Source organism: Pteronotus mesoamericanus, unplaced genomic scaffold, assembly GCF_021234165.1.
Source record: "Pteronotus mesoamericanus isolate MK-2021 breed Mesoamerican mustached bat unplaced genomic scaffold, CSHL_Meso_final contig_32, whole genome shotgun sequence".
In the NCBI taxonomy this organism is placed as follows: Eukaryota; Metazoa; Chordata; class Mammalia; order Chiroptera; family Mormoopidae; genus Pteronotus; species Pteronotus mesoamericanus.
Genome location: NW_026555134.1, coordinates 11,325,799 through 11,343,481, shown reverse-complemented (window position 1 = coordinate 11,343,481; position 17,683 = coordinate 11,325,799). Strand labels below are relative to the sequence as shown.

General features: G+C 36.6%; 2 protein-coding genes across 2 annotated transcripts in view; one reads left to right on the top strand and one right to left on the bottom strand.

Annotated features, from left to right (window-relative positions):
• The first annotated feature begins 6,009 nt into the window (after positions 1-6,009).
• On the top strand, positions 6,010-17,652 carry PPID (peptidylprolyl isomerase D). Its single transcript, XM_054576091.1, has 10 exons — positions 6,010-6,215; positions 7,506-7,646; positions 9,581-9,687; positions 11,582-11,770; positions 12,584-12,706; positions 12,860-12,966; positions 14,849-14,990; positions 16,461-16,547; positions 16,643-16,685; positions 17,429-17,652. Exons 1-10 carry the CDS (start codon positions 6,131-6,133, stop codon positions 17,515-17,517), a joined length of 1,113 nt encoding a protein of 370 aa, XP_054432066.1. The 5' UTR covers positions 6,010-6,130; the 3' UTR covers positions 17,518-17,652.
• ETFDH (electron transfer flavoprotein dehydrogenase) overlaps positions 11,659-17,683 on the bottom strand; it is a 30,446-nt gene continuing 24,421 nt past the window's right edge. Inside the window, exon 14 of the mRNA XM_054576090.1 lies at positions 11,659-11,762. The gene's annotated coding sequence lies outside the window, so the exon portion shown is untranslated. The remainder of the gene's footprint in view (positions 11,763-17,683) is intronic.

Below are 17,683 nucleotides of genomic sequence, written 5' to 3'. Positions count from 1 at the left end.
CACCCAGGAAATGCATATATAATGTTGCCAAATTGTAGCCTGAAATATTCTGAGCACATGATTCTCATATAGTTACTTCCTCCACCCAGGCACATTCTCTCCAATAATGTCAAAGGTGACAGGGAATAGTCACATGGTTTTTGGTTGGTTGTTTTACAGACAGACTTACTCCATCAATATGCAAGGAAGACTAGAACTTAATATTTGTAAATCATGATGAATTATGGAAAGGAAAAGTGCTATGTAATCCTCATGTTATCTTTTCGATCTCAAGTATGTTATTGTAACATCAGCGTTCTAGGGTCACTGAAGTTTTATTTCAATTAGTATGCATTTATCACTCAGTGCTCTACTAGCTGGGAAACCAGCACACTAGGTGTAGATTATGAAGGCCAAAATTTTGGGGATAAGATGAAACTTTTCAGAACTGGCTGTCATAGAAGATTATTAAAGCTGGTTCACCTGGCACCGTCTATTAGGATGCTTTTAAAACTAGGACACACATCTATTATTCAATGATATCATACTAATAATGCTGCCACGAAGACACTGCAAAATTGTTATACCTTTTGAAAAGAAATATAAGTTAAGCTTTAAGGCTATTGAGTTGTGTTCCTTAGTGGAAAAACTATATGTCATAATAGGAGTTTTATTTAAGATGCAGATAGGGTGAGTTTAATCTTGATTCTTTCACCTTTTATCTGAGTTAACTTTGCTCAAGTAATCTAACTTCTATAAATCTTAATTTGTTCATATATAAATGATGATAATAATACATACTGTTACAAGGACTAATAAGAAAGTCTATTTAAAGCATAAGTAAGGTATCCTTCCATCTGATTGGCAAAGATCAAAAAGTTTGACATTACTGTTGGTGGAGATGGGTGCTCCCATACATTGTCTAGGGGAGTGTAAATTGGTATGAACACCACAAAAAACAGTTTGATGGTATCTACCAAAATTATAAGTGCACATACAAACCTTTGACTGACAATTCTTTAGCTGGAATTTATTGAACAGATGTACTCGTAAATGAACAAGATGATAACTGTATGAGGATATTTATTGCAGTACTTTTATTGTAAGAGAACAGTGGAAACAACCTAAATTTCCATCTATAAGGGGCTATTGTTATAAACTCATGCAATCAAATACCATGCTGTACTAAAGAACAAGGAAACATATCAAATGGGAGATTGCCAAGACATACTGTTAATCGGAAGAAGCCAAGTGCAGAACAGGGTGTAAAAACAGGGGATGGAAAGTACCTAACACAAATACATATTTGCTTGTATAATTACAACAATGTTTAAGAAAAACACTTAAGAAAATGAAAGCATTAATTTCCTTTAAAGATGGTATTTCCTGGTGGAAATTTTCTAAGAATTTCCTAAGTGGCCAGGACACTTTTTACTATATATCCTTTTCATCTTTTTATAATGCTATGATTGTATGACTTATTTTTAAAAAAATAAATCAATACAGTCTGACTGGCGTGGCCTAGTTGGTTGTGCGCCGTCCCACAAAGTGAAAGGTCACTGTTTGATTACAGGTCAGGGCAGATGCCTAGGTTTCGGGTTTGGTCCCGGGTCAGGGTGTGGACAAGAGACAACCAACCAATCAGTGCTTCTCTCCTTCTCTCCCTCCTTTCCCCTCTTCTAAATATAAATCTAAAAATTGTTTTAAAAAGTGTATCAATATAAACTCATAGACACAGCCAACAGCATGGTGATTACCAGAGGGAAAGGGGGTTGGGGAGAGAGAGAAGAGGGTATAGGGAAATAAGTGGTGATGGAAGGAGACTTGACTTAGGCTGGTGAACACACAGTACAATACACATTTGATGTATTTTAGGATTGTACATCTGAAACCTATATAATTGTATTAACCAAAGTCAGCCCAATAAATTCAATAAAAACCAAAGTTTCTAGAGCACTTATGACACATAATATATGCAATACTTAGTGCTTATTTAAAATTTCAACTTAATGATAATTATTTTTCACTAAAAAAAGGATATCTAGAGAATTTTAAAAAATTTTTAAAATTCTAAATACCACAAACTGTGTAATATATATAGTAATATGTCAATAAAATATATGTAATTTTAAATAGAATTCTGTAATTATAAACTATAAAGGCATTTCTTTTAGCCCATGAAGTCCTACAATCTGGGTCTGTTTTCATTTACATTTCTAATAAAGGCTTAAAATATTGGTAATTTTAAAAACTCGACTTATGCAAAGAGCATGAGTCTTCCACATACAAATGAAAATTTCTCATGAATTAGTAGATTGTAGGTGCCATTTAAACTTCTCAAATATTGTTAGATTTTAAAGAAGAAATAACAATACGGAACATGTTTTAGAATCATTTATTTATAGTTGAGTTTTGCTTATACTTCTGAGTTTCAAGCAAATTTGGATAAATCGAGAAAAAATAGGGAATTCTTTTTTTTGTTTGACATGCATTAGGACTGTCAGGCTGCACTAGCTGTTTTCTCAATAAACTGCGCATCCAGGTCCCTCCCTCTTATCAGATACTCTACCATTAACATTCTATTTTGTTCTCGACTGTACTTTGGTATAGTAGCTTCTCTTCTCTCTCTGGTTTTTAATTTCTTAGACATAAAGTTTTCAGACAATGCTGTATATATAATAGAGACTCCAATCTTAGACTGGTGAAATATTTTCCAGAACTTAAGACTTAGATCAAATGGCATCCCCCTATGAAATTGTTAGAGATCTCCAAAGTTGGATCTCCCAGCCCTTTTTCCCCACCGTTTTGAGTACATCTCCCTATTATACATGTTATAATGATCTGTCTCTTTTTGCAAACAACATCTTTAAAAACAGCAACTGTACTGTGCCATGCCGGGCATGCCTTAGGTTCTCAATAATGTCCACTAAACACATACCAGTTTTTCTCAGGGAAGTGCTAACTACTAATATCACTTCAACAAATACTGTCACTTTATTATATTTGAATATTTTTGTAAATATAAAAGTAAATCTTGCCTGGGTCCTAGTGAGCATCTCGACGATCTACAACCTATGCCCACATAAAGGTATAAACTCAGATTAAGTACAAACCACAAGTGTATTTTTCCATAACACAAAGTTCATTTGCAAATTGCTTCTTACAAAGGTTTGGCAATGCCATAATCTTTGCCAATTTCTGGTATCCCATCTTTTTTCCTCCTGGGGTGGGATCTAAATTTGAGCATGTCTAATACAATGGCAAGTTTTGGGGTTGGGAACTCCCAGCTCTTAATGCCATCTGTCTACAAAGTCACCCAATGAGAAACCTAACATCCCAACTCAATCATTAGTTCTCTCAGGCCTCTTCTGAGTTTAGAGCTCCCTTCTGTAAGCTCCCTTTCCGTATGGAGGCTGTCCTCCCTTTTCCTGGGCACACTTGAGTATACAGGGATATTGTTTTGCTCCCATGCCAAGTTAGGACATAGGAAATGTTGGGAGTCTGTGTAGTTCCCTTCCACTTATTCACACCATGAATTTATAACCTGTCTCAGGGGCTGCTGCGCAGGATCCTGGGCTGATGCATTCAAGGATTCCAGTGTAACTCCTCTCTGCTCTCAGATCTCACAAACTCACTTTTATAGTTTCTGGCTTCTCAGGAATGCAACCGGGGCATATGGTTCAAACTCCCTATCTCTGGGACAGTGGAAATCTGCTCAGCTATCGTGTCCCCTCCTTTCCTCTCTACCATCCGCAACCCATGATTCTCCAGCACAGGAGATGGGTCTGTTTGTTTTTGTTTTTCTCTGCCACTGGAAAGCTATACTCTTACAAAAAAAATGTTTTGTCCTAATCTCTTGCTATGCTAGGAGTCTTTTTGTTCCTGTAAAGTCAGGCCTCTTGCAACACTAAAGCCAAGAAGAGACTTCTTCCCCTTACCTGGTTTTTTGTTGTTGTTGTCGTCACATTTTTTTCTTTAAGCAGTAAGTGCAGAATGCCTAGGGGCTTGTTGGGGTGGAGTGATGGGCAAAGAAATTGAGAGAACATTGAATGGGGAGGCAATCTGTTAATAATTCCCACTACACTTATGAGGAACAGACAGAAACAACAACAATAATAATAGGGCTCTTAGGGCAAATATTTCTCCCTCTATCCAGATGAAATGGTGTCCTTAGCCCTAAAAAACAGTGTATGACCTTGGCTCTGTTTCTTGCTACATATGGATAAGAAGACTTCGGAAGTCAGAAGCCTTATTTTAAGTAAGCATACTGACAGTGGGGAAAATTGCTAGGAAGATTTATCTTTTCACTGGAGATCAGTTCTGGAGTGGTTTTGAAAGATATGATTGTGTTATTTGGGTGGGTTCTAGGAATATGACAGTTTATGTAAAGCTGTTACTTCACTGTGAAAAATCTAGACACAGTGAGAGTAACATTTAGTTTTTTACACCCAGAAACCTGTAAAACAGGAAGAATCACATTAATTTTCTGAGAAGGCAGAAGCATCCTCAGAGCACCTTTCATTTTAACTTTCAATTTAAAATATGTTGATATTAGTAATTATTATAATAAAGCATTAGTTATTTCTAGTTATTGCTTATGCTTATTTAGTACTTACAATGTGTCAGATACTAAACCATCTAAATAATTCATTTAATCCTTATAAAAATATTAAGAGCATATAATATCCTAATTTACATATGCAAAAACTGAGGCACAGAGGCTAAGTCCAAAGTCACAAGTTAGTATCTATTAGAGATTGTATTTGAAACCCAGAAGTCTGACGGTGGAGTAGAAGCGTCCAACTATGCTGACTCGTTAATCATAACAATAGTCATCATGATGATAATGGTTAGGAGATTATGGCATAAAAGCAACAATTCTTTAAATAATAAGATAAAGGCTAGTTTTAAGCTAGTAAAGCAAAATAAAAATTTTAATGTAAATTTGTCATTTGACATTTGTGATACAAAGTGTAAGTTACCAATCTGCAGCCTGTAAATGAGACTGGGTTAGAGAACAATTTGTTTTGACATTTATTAAGAGGCAGAGCTTATGTGCTCAGTTCTCCTCGATTTTCAGGAAACCACAACGAATAAACACCATGGAAATAAAGGACATTAACACATAAGAAATTAACATTTTATGTTAATTTTAATGTGCTGGATTTTGAAAGGACTAGCATGAAGAGCTGATAGAGAATCTTCTCAAATTATACATACAAGGGACAAGGCCATGAAATGTTAGCATTCTCTTATAATTATCCTCAAGGCCATTAGCATACTGTAACTCATTCATTCATTCAAAAATATTTCTTGAGCACATGTTGTGTGCCAGACACAAGTGCTGGGGATAGAACAATGAAAAGAACAAAAATTTTGTACTCATGTAGTTCAATTTTAATGGGAGGTGAAAGATGAAATAAATGAATAAACAACTAGAATATTATAAAGTGCTAAGGAATAAACTACTTTTCTCCAAAATTAGGCTTTACTTAAGAGAAAAGAGGACTACAATGCAGTCTTATCAGGAACCAAAATTGCTCTTCTGGACTCAGCTCCGGCTGTCTGGAGCCTTTAGCCTAACCTCTATTACGTAAGACTGTCAATGTGAAGATCAAATTATAACAAGGCAATAATAATGCGCAACTATTGATTAGCTACTACCAGGCCGTGTCAAGTATTGTGCTGATTTACTTCTTTAATCCTTAAAACGACTCTCCGGGTATTTTCATTCCCACTTTCCAGACATGCACACCGAGTTCAGAGAAGCAGTCAAACGCCAGTCAGTGGCAGACTTGAGGCTGAAATGCAATGACTACCTGCAAAGCTCTTTTACATCACGATGGTAGAAAAAGCGATGAATCACAAGCTAAGATTATAAAAAGAATTGAGGCTGCAACTACAGTGAAGGATAAAAAAGAGGGAGAACTAGAGGGTACAGCACGGAGAAACTGACGCACCCCACCTCAATCGCGTGGCAACGAGACAGGTAGGCGGTGCCGGAAGCCAGGTTACGGCTTCCGGACCTCACGCCGGAAGTGGCTCGTCAGCGCCCCGCAAGGTCTTAGCTGAAAGAGCAGATCTCGGGTTTCACCTACCAGGCGGCCACGAGGTACCCCTAACCTGCTTCCAAACGCGTCTGCAAGTTAAAATGTCGTACCCATCCCCCAAAGCTAAGCCCTCCAACCCCAGTAACCCCCGAGTCTTCTTTGACGTGGACATCGGAGGCGAGCGAGGTGAGCAGAGTCTGATACTCGGGAGAATGGCCCCGAGGAGGTTGGGCTTCCCAGGATTGCGGGGGCTTCCCAGGATTGCGGGGGATTCCGGGGATGGGGTGCGGTTCGGGCCGGGGGCTGCTCTTTGGAGCGGAGGGCATGGTCACCCAGATTGGACCGCCTGAACATATCCAAGCATTCGGGATTGGGTCGAGCCAGCGCTTTTGTAGAATGCCACCTATCGTGCAGAAGTTTCTGGAAATTTCTGGTTTGGGCACTGTGACGGCTTTTAGGTTTGTCTCTCCAGATTTGTTTTCGCCTCCCTGCCACAGTGCACCATCAGGATGGCATAAAGTAAGATTATTTTATGTTTGCAGTGGGACATTCAGGAGACTTTGAGATGTGCGTCAGTGGGGCTTCAGTCGCGCCTTCTGTTTTGCTTGCCATACGAGCTATATTAGCAATTTTCGTGTTATTTGTAAACTAAAGCGACTTTTGCTTGTTGCTTGTTCCTTATTATTGGTTCTTAACTTAATGGACCAGATTGGTGACCATTTTCTCTGTGCTGGCTTTGGGGAAATCGGTGTAGCGTTGTGGTTGCCTAGGCTACGTTAGCTGGTCAGAAGGGCCCTAAAACTCTTGGATTATTGTATTGTGTCGTAACTGATTTGCGCTTGTTCTGGAATATGTTAGAATTGCTTGCCAGGCAGTGTGCTTGAATGCTATACAAACGGACACATCAGGATTCAGGGGCCCTGTGGATCCTTTGGATACACAAACACACTTTTATGTCCATTTCAGTTTGTTTTGAAACCAGTGCCAGGTTTATTTTTACCTCCCTTAGGAGTTATCTAGAATGGGAACTTTTCCAGTTTTTGCTTCAGAAGCTGCAGCAAGCAGGCTTCACAGAACACAAAGGCTACAGGCATACTTAAAACTCAGCCAACCTGATCACACAAAGAATTAATTTTTTTCCTTTTAGTTACTGGTGATTGAAAATGAGTACATGTTGAAGAAATTCCTCAGAACTTAAAGCCATGTATACTTCATGGTGTCCCTTAAATGGTGCTAATCTTCTGGCTACTGTATTTATGATCTGTTGTAGGATGTAGAAAAATAATCATTTCACATTTAACCAGATGCTTGGCATCTAACATTAGGTAGACTAAATTTGGATTCTAGAAAAATGACAAAAAAGAAAACTTGGAATCTTAGTGGCCATAATTTTACTGATTGACTTTTTATCATTTGCTTATTTGATTGCTTGTTTTGTATACTGACACTATTTCTTTTTTTTTTTTTTTTTTTTAGTTGGTCGAATTGTCTTAGAATTGTTTGCAGATATTGTACCCAAAACTGCAGAAAATTTTCGTGCATTGTGTACCGGAGAAAAAGGCATTGGACCCACCACTGGAAAACCTCTGCATTTCAAAGGATGCCCATTCCATCGAAGTATGTAAATTTTCTGAAACTGATTTTTTATAGATTAGCGGTTTTCAACCTTTTTCATCTTATCACATAAGGTACTAAAATTCTGCAGCACACCCCAAAATACATTTTTTGCTGATCTGACAAAAAATATAGGTATAATTTTGGTTCATTCACACCAGATGGCTGTTGTTTTGTTAGCTGTTGTCATTTATTTGACAGTCTAAGGGAAAAGAAGTGAATGCCCCTGATTAAATAGTCAGGTATTTCATGTTTTAAAAGTTCTTGCGGCATAATGGTTGAAAATTGCTGTTATAGATAATCAAATCCTTACAGGAGTTAGGGAAGAAAACACTGTGGGGTAAAGATTAAAAATTTCTATTAGTTTCTAAGAGGATGCTTTGGCACCTGAGGCAATAACTCAGTTTCATAAAGGTTGGTCTGTGAAAGGTAGAATTAATTGTGGGAGGGTACTAAGGTTTGTAGAGAAGTGGACTACCCTAGCTTCACCAGTCCTCCTAACTCTTCAGTGTGATCAGATTGAGAAAAAAGGGAGTGACCATGATAAAAAAGCAGACCTTTGATAACTGCTTGGTAATAAAAAAAAATTGTACCTACTTCTCAGGCAGGATTGATTGGGAAAGCTGTAGCCCACTTAAAGATTCAATGTCTTGGATATGTGATTAAAAGATGACATTTCACAGTTTATCACACTTTCTAATCATACTTTTGTATAGTGATTATTTGATGGTTCCCCCAATAGACTGAAGGTTCCGTGAGTTCAAGAATTTTATCTTATTTTGTCCTCAGCATCCAGTATAGTTATTGAGCAGGTACTCAATAAATATTTAGTGAATAAACAAATAAGCTAAACTATAATCATTTGAGTAGTTACATTTAAAAAAATGATTAAAAGAAATTAACATTGATTTTAAAATATTTAAACTGTTGGTTTACTTTCATGTTTCATAAAATACCAAAATATGCTATTAAAATGTATGCGGAAAAGAGCTAATGTAGCCTAAGACTGCTGTCCTTAGAAAGGTCTGCTCTTAAGAGTGGCCACTGGCTGAATCTGGGAACTTGGAATTTGAACCATTCCAGAAATCATAAAGGTGACTTACTATGCCTAGACTTGATTTGCTTCCGGAAGTCTGGAATTTTGGTATATGCTAGGCAGAGAGTACCTACAAGATCATCCCCAATGGAAACCTTGGCTACTCTCTCTAGTGGGCTCTCTGGTGCAGAAATGTATATAATGTTAATGTACTTTCTTTGTTGGGTGAAGAATGTGCTGTGACCAGTTCTGGGATGGCGAGAGCATAAGGAAGCATGTAGATTTCTCTAGGCTTTCCCTGTAACCTTTTCCTTTGTCATCCAGTTGAGTATCCTTACTATGTTGCTGTATTACAGTCAAATGCTGAGTTCTATGAGCTATAGGGAATCTCAGAACATGAGGTGTTTTGGGAACCCATGACACCAAGAGATGATTTTTGCTAAAATACATCCATTACGGTATAATAAATCTGGGAATAATTAGTCTTTATTCAGGAGTGACTGATACGGGCCTAGCCATTCAGTTATAAGGATGAAAAACATAAACTTAAGGAGTTAATTGTTAGCTGGAAGAGACAGATCATTATGATTTGTGTTATAAAATGGAGGTAGAGTGAAGGTACTGAGGGAGAAGAATGAAGAGATCCAACTTTGGGGTGCCAGTGACAATTTTATTGCAATGGTGCCGTTTGAACTAATTTTCTGAGTATTAGTGGGGGACCAGGCAGTAAAGTAGCTTGGACGCAGACTGCAAAGTTGTTTGAGAGTAAAGTGGTGGGGAAGACAGGAGAGTGACATGACTAGGCATGTTTTAGGAAGTTGTCTTTATTATTACATATTCATAAGTTAACATTGATGAAGTCCTATCTTAGTTTCTAATAGCTATTTTCCTTTTTTTGTAGTTATTAAGAAATTTATGATTCAGGGTGGAGACTTCTCAAATCAGAATGGGACAGGTGGAGAAAGTATTTATGGTGAAAAGTTTGAAGATGAAAATTTCTATTATAAGGTAAAGTAGTCAGAATGTTGTGATAATAAAGGGTGTTATTATGGGTGGACAGTTGTTGGATTAAGACACAGATAAAAGTCTCTAGTGGACTTAGATTCTCTTTTTTAAAAGGTATCATATTTGTAAATATGTGTTTTTGATACGGAAAACTTTTATCCAGTAATTATTTAGCAAAAATGCTACAGTTATTTCAGTGTGATCCAAGTTTACATACTTGAGTAAAGCCAGTGAGTTTTTAAGTGGCCACAATATGGCAAAATTGCTTCCAGGAAAAATGTTCTTATTATCGGAAGGATGGTGATTTGTGCATCTTTATGCTTGAATTTGAAGAGCAACAAAACCATCGCTAATATCCAGGATGTCAGGGAATTTGCAAACTAGAGGATATGGTTAACGAACAAGCTCCTAAAGGACATTAGTGGTGCATGTGCCTTATCTTCATCTTCCCAAGATGTAATCGGGTTACATTGCATCATTCAAGTTATAAGAATGGACATGTAAGTACAAAAGTAAAGTGATATCTTTGGAAATGAGGACTATGAACACGGTAATCAGGATAACCTGAAAAGAAAATCTCATCAGTCTTATAAAACAGTGTTCATTGACTGCAACTATGCGTGTTTAGTATTGTCACTGGCACCAAAGGGTTTATAAAAGTGAAAGGCCTTGCTGACAATGAATTTGAAATCTTATGGGGAAGATCAGATTAAAACATTGGACAACTGGATAATACCTCTAATCTGAAAAGAAATAGCACCAACCTTAGTAATGCTAAGTTGATGGAAAACTTCTGTATATATTATAGGAGAAAGGTATGATGTGTTTGGTCAAAATTATTAGGGAAGACATTGAGGAGGAATGGGCACATTAAGTTGGGCAAGATGGGCCTTGCAAGGCGGCTGAGGTTTGGTTAGAGGGAAGCTAACATAGGGTGCCCGTGTGAAGGAGGGATGTGAGTGAGGGAAGACAAAGGCAGTAGGAGGCTGAAGAAATAAAGTTCCATTGAATTCCATAGGAAAAGCACCAAACTTTTGAAAAGAAAAAACGCAAGCTACTGCAAGGATGAAAACTAAGATTATGTGATGATCATGTTGATCTAAAGAAGGGAGGCCTGTTGAAAGGACACATAGTTCTTAACCATCTACAAAGCTGTAGCCTTAAAGCTGAATTTGATTTAGAAAGGAGGGGTAAAAGGCATTTTAGAGTTACAGTATTTGGCCCAATAAGGAATACATTTACAACCTTGAGGATAAGTGGAAAGATGAAATTGGATTTCAGTAAAACTGTTGATCAGGTGGGTGCCAGGAGGAAATTTGATTTCCATATGTACGTATGCAGTAGTTTCTTTCGGGCATTCTCTGAAGAAGTGATTCACCTGGGATGAGAGCCATAGAGTTTCGACTCTTTTGAGATTAGGGAACTACCTAATTGAAAGTCCAGTCTAAACTGAATAACCTGTCACCATTCCCAGTTTATTGAAGTGTAAAGGAAGAATCATAATGTAGGCCCATACAGTGGGAAGACTGTTTAGTGCTTCTCAGAAAAAAAAAAAGCATCGATCATAAAATAAAAAGGCAAAGTATAATTATTGTATTTCCTTAATGTAGCATCTTTATCTTAAGGATGGAATATAAGCACTTTCTTCATAGGGCCAATTTAGGAGTACACCCCCCACTGTTGTTTCTGTTGTTTTGATTTCATAAGCTTTCCTTAAAGTTCAAAAAGTGATTAAGTAACCCTACACTTTGTGAATTAAAGCTTGCAATTTACAAAGTAAAATTACTCAATATTGTTTGATCTAAATGGTATTACAGTCTACTATAGTCTCATGTGAATGAACAGTTCAGACTAATACCTAACCTTGGTTTTCTTTTAATGGTTTTTATTTCTACAGCATGACCGGGAGGGTTTATTGAGCATGGCAAATGCAGGCAGCAATACAAATGGCTCTCAGTTCTTTATCACAACAGTTCCGACTCCTCATTTGGATGGGAAACATGTGGTATTTGGCCAAGTAATTAAAGGAATGGGTGTGGCAAGAATTCTGGAAAATGTAGAAGTAAAAGGTGAAAAACCTGCCAAAGTAAGTAAAAAGTTTATCTTAGTTGCTATACTAAAGAAATGTAAGTAAAAGGACCTGATGATTATTAGCTGGAAAACTGTTACAGTTTTTGGTATAGAAACCTATATCTGCCACTTTTTCTTTTAAACTCAAGAAAAAATGAGGGCAGTTAGAAAATTTTTTTTTATTATTTCACTTTCAGTCTTGGTGATTTACGTCTTCCTATACCTGCAAAACTTTGAGTCAACTTGTGTACTACATCATACAAAGGGGACAGGAAATGAAGAATTTCTCCAGACTGCCATTTAATTGGTGGTTTGGCCTTGATCTTACTCAACTTTTCTTGGCCTGATTCCTCATCCTACATAAATTACGGGTTTAGACTAGATTATATAACTCTAAAGATCCTTTTGTTTTAAGTATCTGTTCATCAAAATGGTTATACTACTGCCCAACCTAATTGGTAGGGTTGTGAGAATTGCAGGAGGTAGGTACAAAGGAAACAGTAGTAAATTGAAAGTAATGCCTACCTAAAAAAAATTCCATAGAAAATGATAAAATTTTCAGCTTATTTTGTGTACACTGAGATGCTGAGTAGCAATGAAATACTTTTGTAAAATAGTGACATTATTCTATTACTTGGAATGTTTTATAAAGGGCATTTTTGTAACTAGAGCAGGTAGATGAACCTCCTAAAGTCAGGCTGTCGTATCAGAAGTGACTTGGACCATGTTGCACGTGATTTGTAGTTGTATAGCTTTTAAACCAAGACCTTTTTTTCAATCTATCATTAATATGGTAGTGGACTTCTACAATTTAGGATTATCTTTACAGTTGTGCGTTATTGCAGAATGCGGAGAACTGAAGGAAGGGGACAGTTGGGGAATATTCCCAGAAGATGGTTCTGGTGACAAGCATCCAGATTTCCCCGAGGATGCAGATATAGATTTAAGAGACGTGAGTACTTTCACATTAGTCAAACTTGAATAAAATTACTAAAACATTTCATACTAAAATTTTGAGATTTTTGTGTTAATCTTTTTCTGATAGAACCTAGCATTAAGTTGCAGTATTCACTAAAATCCAACATGTTTGTATTCTTTTATACAGGTAGATAAAATACTGTTAATCGCAGAAGACTTAAAAAACATTGGAAATACTTTTTTCAAATCCCAGAACTGGGAGATGGCCATGAAAAAATACTCGAAAGTTTTAAGGTAATGAGGTATTTTCAATAAATTGCTTTTAAGAACTTGTAAATTGAATTATAAACTGAAATTCAAGAGTTGTTTATTGTACTTTTGGCAAGTTACTTACAAAGTTACCAGATGTATTAAAAGAGCTGTATTTTTTTGTTTTCTCTAGCTTACTTTGAAAATTCTCAAAATACAGAAAAGTTGAAAGAATAGCACATGAGTGAATGTTTGTGTACCTTATTCTACATTCACTAGTTCACTTTTGCTGTATTTGTTTTTGCAGAATCAGTTTTGAAAGGAAGTTGCAAATACCATGACACTTTACCCCTAAATATTTTAGCAATTATTTCCTAAGAAACAAGGACATTCTTCTAAATAACCTTACTATCATTAAAATACTTCCCAGTACCATTGGTACAGTGTTTTCTAATGTTATCCACATTCAGATTTCCCCCAATTTTTTTTTTTTTTAACTCCAGGGTTTATGATATCATTTGGTTTTATATCTCTAGTTTCCTCTAATCTTTAATAGATTCTGTTCTGTAAGTTTTTTTAGTCATTTGCATTTTGTGGCATCTAGAATACCATCTGTGTTTGATTGCTTCCTCAAAATTAGCTTAAGGATAAATATTTTGGCAAGAGGATTTAAGTAGGTGATGTGTATTTTCTGTTATCACTTATTGACAGCACATGTCAGTTTGGCCTAATTTGATTTTGCTACTTGATTAAAGTGGTGTCAGCCAGATGTCTGTTAAAAAAGTGCCTTTCCCCTTTGTAAATAGTAAGTACTGTGAGGTGATCCTGTGAGTCATATGCATATTCATTTTCTTCCCTTTCATCCAGTGGTTTTAGATTATCAAAGATTCTTGCCTAAATCAGTTATTACACTGATGATTGCAGAACTGTGATTTTCTAATTTTATCATTCATTTTACAGTTATTAGCTGGCATTCTGCTATTTAAGTGTCCCCCCTCTGTCCCCCTTATTTTTAGTATTACTATAGACCTAGGGATTTTTTTCCAATTCAACCTCTTACACTGTTACCATCATTCTTTTTGAAGCTCAGAGGGTCCCAGGTTTGTCCAGCAGAAGCCCCTTATTCTTCATCATTTTGACATGTTCCTCTTAGACTGTGATCACCTGCCTTATTTTCTGGTGTGAAATGTTCCAGGCTCATCTTATGCTTAACCTGTTTCCAGATCTGGTATCAGCAGTCTCTCCAAGGAGCCCTCATTCTTTTCTATGGGGGATAGACTTTAGAAAACAAATTCTGGGGACCAGGTATGCTCATTGTTTCTGAGCCCTTGTCAGTGGACAGAGCTAGGAACTGTATTGAATGACAATGCAAAACCAATACTATACAGTTCTTCATCTTTCCCATTCCCTGTCACACAGTGAGAGCCTTGCTTTTAATAGAGACCTGGTTTTTAAAAATAGAAAATGTTAGTGTATAATTATCTTTAAATTTGGGCATTATTCTTAATTTGGCCTGTTGGAACACTTTGGTAAAAAGGTTGGAATAAAAATAGAAAATACTGAGCCCTGGCCAAGTGGCTCAGTGGCTTGGAGCATTCATCTGAACACCAAAAGGCTGAGGGTTCGATCCCCTGTCAGGACATGTCTAGGTTGCAGGTTTGATTCCTGGTGAGGGCGCATATGGGAGGCAACCGATGGATGTTTCTCTTTTACATCGATGTTTCTGTCTGTCCTTATAAAACATAACTCAAGTGAGGATTAAAAATCTAAAGAAAAAGCAGTTAATGAAAAGATACTGAATATTAAGAATATCAATGTCAGTGTTTGATGAACTTTTTATATCAGAAACGGCATGACATTTTTTGGCCTAGTTGAAGCAGCAGAGTCTCATATAGCATTACATGTTACTTGTATTCATGTTCTCCAGATACGTGGAAGGGTCAAAGGCTGTAACTGAGGAAGCAGACAGATTGAAGCTACAACCTGTAGCTTTAAGTTGCATCCTGAATATTGGAGCTTGTAGACTGAAGATGTCAAATTGGCAGGGAGCAATTGACAGTTGTTTGCAGGTAAGTCTCTTTGATATTGAACTTTTTGACAGGGTTGGGCTGTGACTTAGAACTTCAAGAAGAGCAGTTTTACATACATTCATATATCTGCATAGGACCTAATGAGACTCTTTGAAACATAGTATGTCATTTTATTTCTAAATATTTGAACTTTCAGTTTTCCTCTCAGTCCATTTACTTGGCTTATTATGTTGCTTAATATCTATGAAGATAATTTTCCTTTTTTTCTCCATGCACGTGTATCAGCTCATGTATTCATTTAACTTGTTGAATACCTAGTATGTGCTGGGCATTGGAAGACAATGCCAGGAATGATGAAGGCTGCGGGTGTGGCGTCAGTAAGGCACAGCTTTTTTTATTAGACCTCTGTCACTTACTTTGTGATCTTGTGTAAGTTCCTAATTTTAGAGAGCCTTATATTGTCAGTGGGAAAATACCTGCCTCATGGGATTGTTAAACAGACTTAACATATGGAAAGCATTTAGCACAGGGTGAGGCATATGTTAAGCACCTAACAGGTATTTTAATTAAAAGACAAACCCATACCCTCAAGGAGCTTTTTATTTGGCTCTCTCTATGGAGACATCCAGGAATACTACCTGAAAAAGCTAGAAAGGTAACAGAATTATCTTCCTTAAATAGAGCAATAATAACTCCCTATTGCAGAGTTGAAAATTCTCCAAACTAACCCATGAGTTTTAAAAGACCACCTCAAGTAATTTTAATTGTACATAGACTGGTTATGTCCAGAGCAAATAGAAATAAAATGAGATCTTAATTTGCTGGGATAGGAGGAGTAGGGATAAGAATATGTTTAGAAAGAAGCGTAGAGCAGAGGAAAAAAATGTTATCCAAGGAAATGATTGATCTTCACCAATCTCCTGGATCTCTTGGCAGATAATACACCCTTTTCAGTAAAATCTGTGTATTGACCTTTAAAAGATGTTAAGTAAACAAAATATATTATTGTTAAAACATTTGTTTCAGATGGGAGACCTATTAAAAGTTATTCATGCTCCGAAAAAATAAGCTAGATTTCAAATAAAAGAATGTATACAGGTTTTAATTTAATATGGCTTTATCGGTTAGGGCTGAATCAGGAAATAGAAACTACACTGTAATTGGAACAGAGAAAGTTTAAAATAAAATATAAGAGAGGACTGGAATAATAAGGGATTGGCTAGTAAAGAGAATTCTAAAGTTACAGCAATAGCAGATATATTTACGTGCGTGTGCGTGTGTGTGCGCGCGCACGCACGCACAAGAGCACACTGGAACCTGGAAGAGGAACAGCTTTCTCTTCCATGTCCATATAGCGCCCTCTACTGACAAAACTTAACATTGTGCCAGCTGACAAAGGAGAGATTTACAGGGTCCAGCTCCACACAGAGCAGAGAATGGTTGATCTGGAACTGACAGGCAATAAATGGAAATCTAGACATACACTTAATATTTGATATATTTTTGTAGGCTCTTGAAATTGACCCATCAAATACCAAAGCACTGTACCGTAAGGCTCAAGGATGGCAAGGATTAAAAGAATACGACCAAGCATTGGTAAAATTTTGTTCTAAATTTCAGTTTTTAAAAATATACAACCATCTTCATAAATCATACATCTAGTATGTCTTAATTTTTTTTTCCAATTAAAGGCCGATCTGAAGAAAGCTCAGGAAATAGCACCAGAAGATAAAGGTAAGTTGGCAGTTTTTGCTATGACAGTTCACTTTGCCCTTTAATTTGTCCTCATGAAACATTATACCCTTTGCTGCCTCAATGCAGATGCTTATTTGTCCAACAGATATTACAGAATGCCTGCCCTTGGGCCAGGCCCTGGTCATACTGCACTGTCCTCAGAGCGTGTATATTCTAGTCCCTCTCCTGAATACTAATTATTCTACTGTATCATTTGAGATCTAGTTCCTATTAGTTTAATTCTAGTCAAAAGAGCAGTATTAAAGGAATGTTATGGTAACTTTAATGTTCAGGACCATTTCTTAAGCTTGATATAGCCACAACCAAAATATTCTAGCTAATAGATTTTTGTTTTAGGAAAGCTTTGGGATGCTGTGACAAAAATAAGCTTGTCTTTCAAATACACCAACTACTAATAGTGATGGCTAGAACTAGACATTAAAATTTATCTTTGGTTTCTTTACTACTAAAGTAAAACAGAGGAGGCACTTAACTGCCCTCTGATGGAAGAGGAGAAGGCAAATCTGTGTAAGTCAATTAGAATTCTCTCAGTTGACAACCTTCTAAAATTGTGCTTGTGATTTTTGTATTTGTGATTACTTTCTCAGTATAAAATATTGTTAATAAGGCAAGAAGAGTTTTACCAAGGGGGAATTAACTGTCACTCTAAAACATTGGTTTGTTGGTCAGTGTTATTTTTTGGATGTTTGAAAAATAACTCACATTACATATTTATTTTGCAGCTATCCAGGCAGAATTGCTGAAAGTCAAACAGAAGATAAAGGCACAGAAAGAAAAAGAGAAGGCAGCATATGCAAAAATGTTTGCTTAATAAGGAATTTAGTTATATATTATACATTGATGTAAAAAAGGCAGTAAGAAAATTGAAGGGTTTTTGCCTATTATATATGATTCTTAATGTGTTTCCTTTGGTAGTTCAGTTCCCATTGTTTACAATTTAGAAATAACTGATAATGCTGTTCACTCTTAATAAAAGT

Excerpts from the sequence above, each read along its gene's own strand:
- PPID (XM_054576091.1), top strand. The coding sequence starts at position 6,131 with ATGTCGTACCCATCCCCCAAAGCTAAGCCCTCCAACCCCAGTAACCCC. Across the intron at positions 6,216-7,505 it reads GGACATCGGAGGCGAGCGAG|TTGGTCGAATTGTCTTAGAA; the intron begins GTGAGCAGAGTC and ends TTTTTTTTTTAG. Across the intron at positions 7,647-9,580 it reads AGGATGCCCATTCCATCGAA|TTATTAAGAAATTTATGATT; the intron begins GTATGTAAATTT and ends CTTTTTTTGTAG.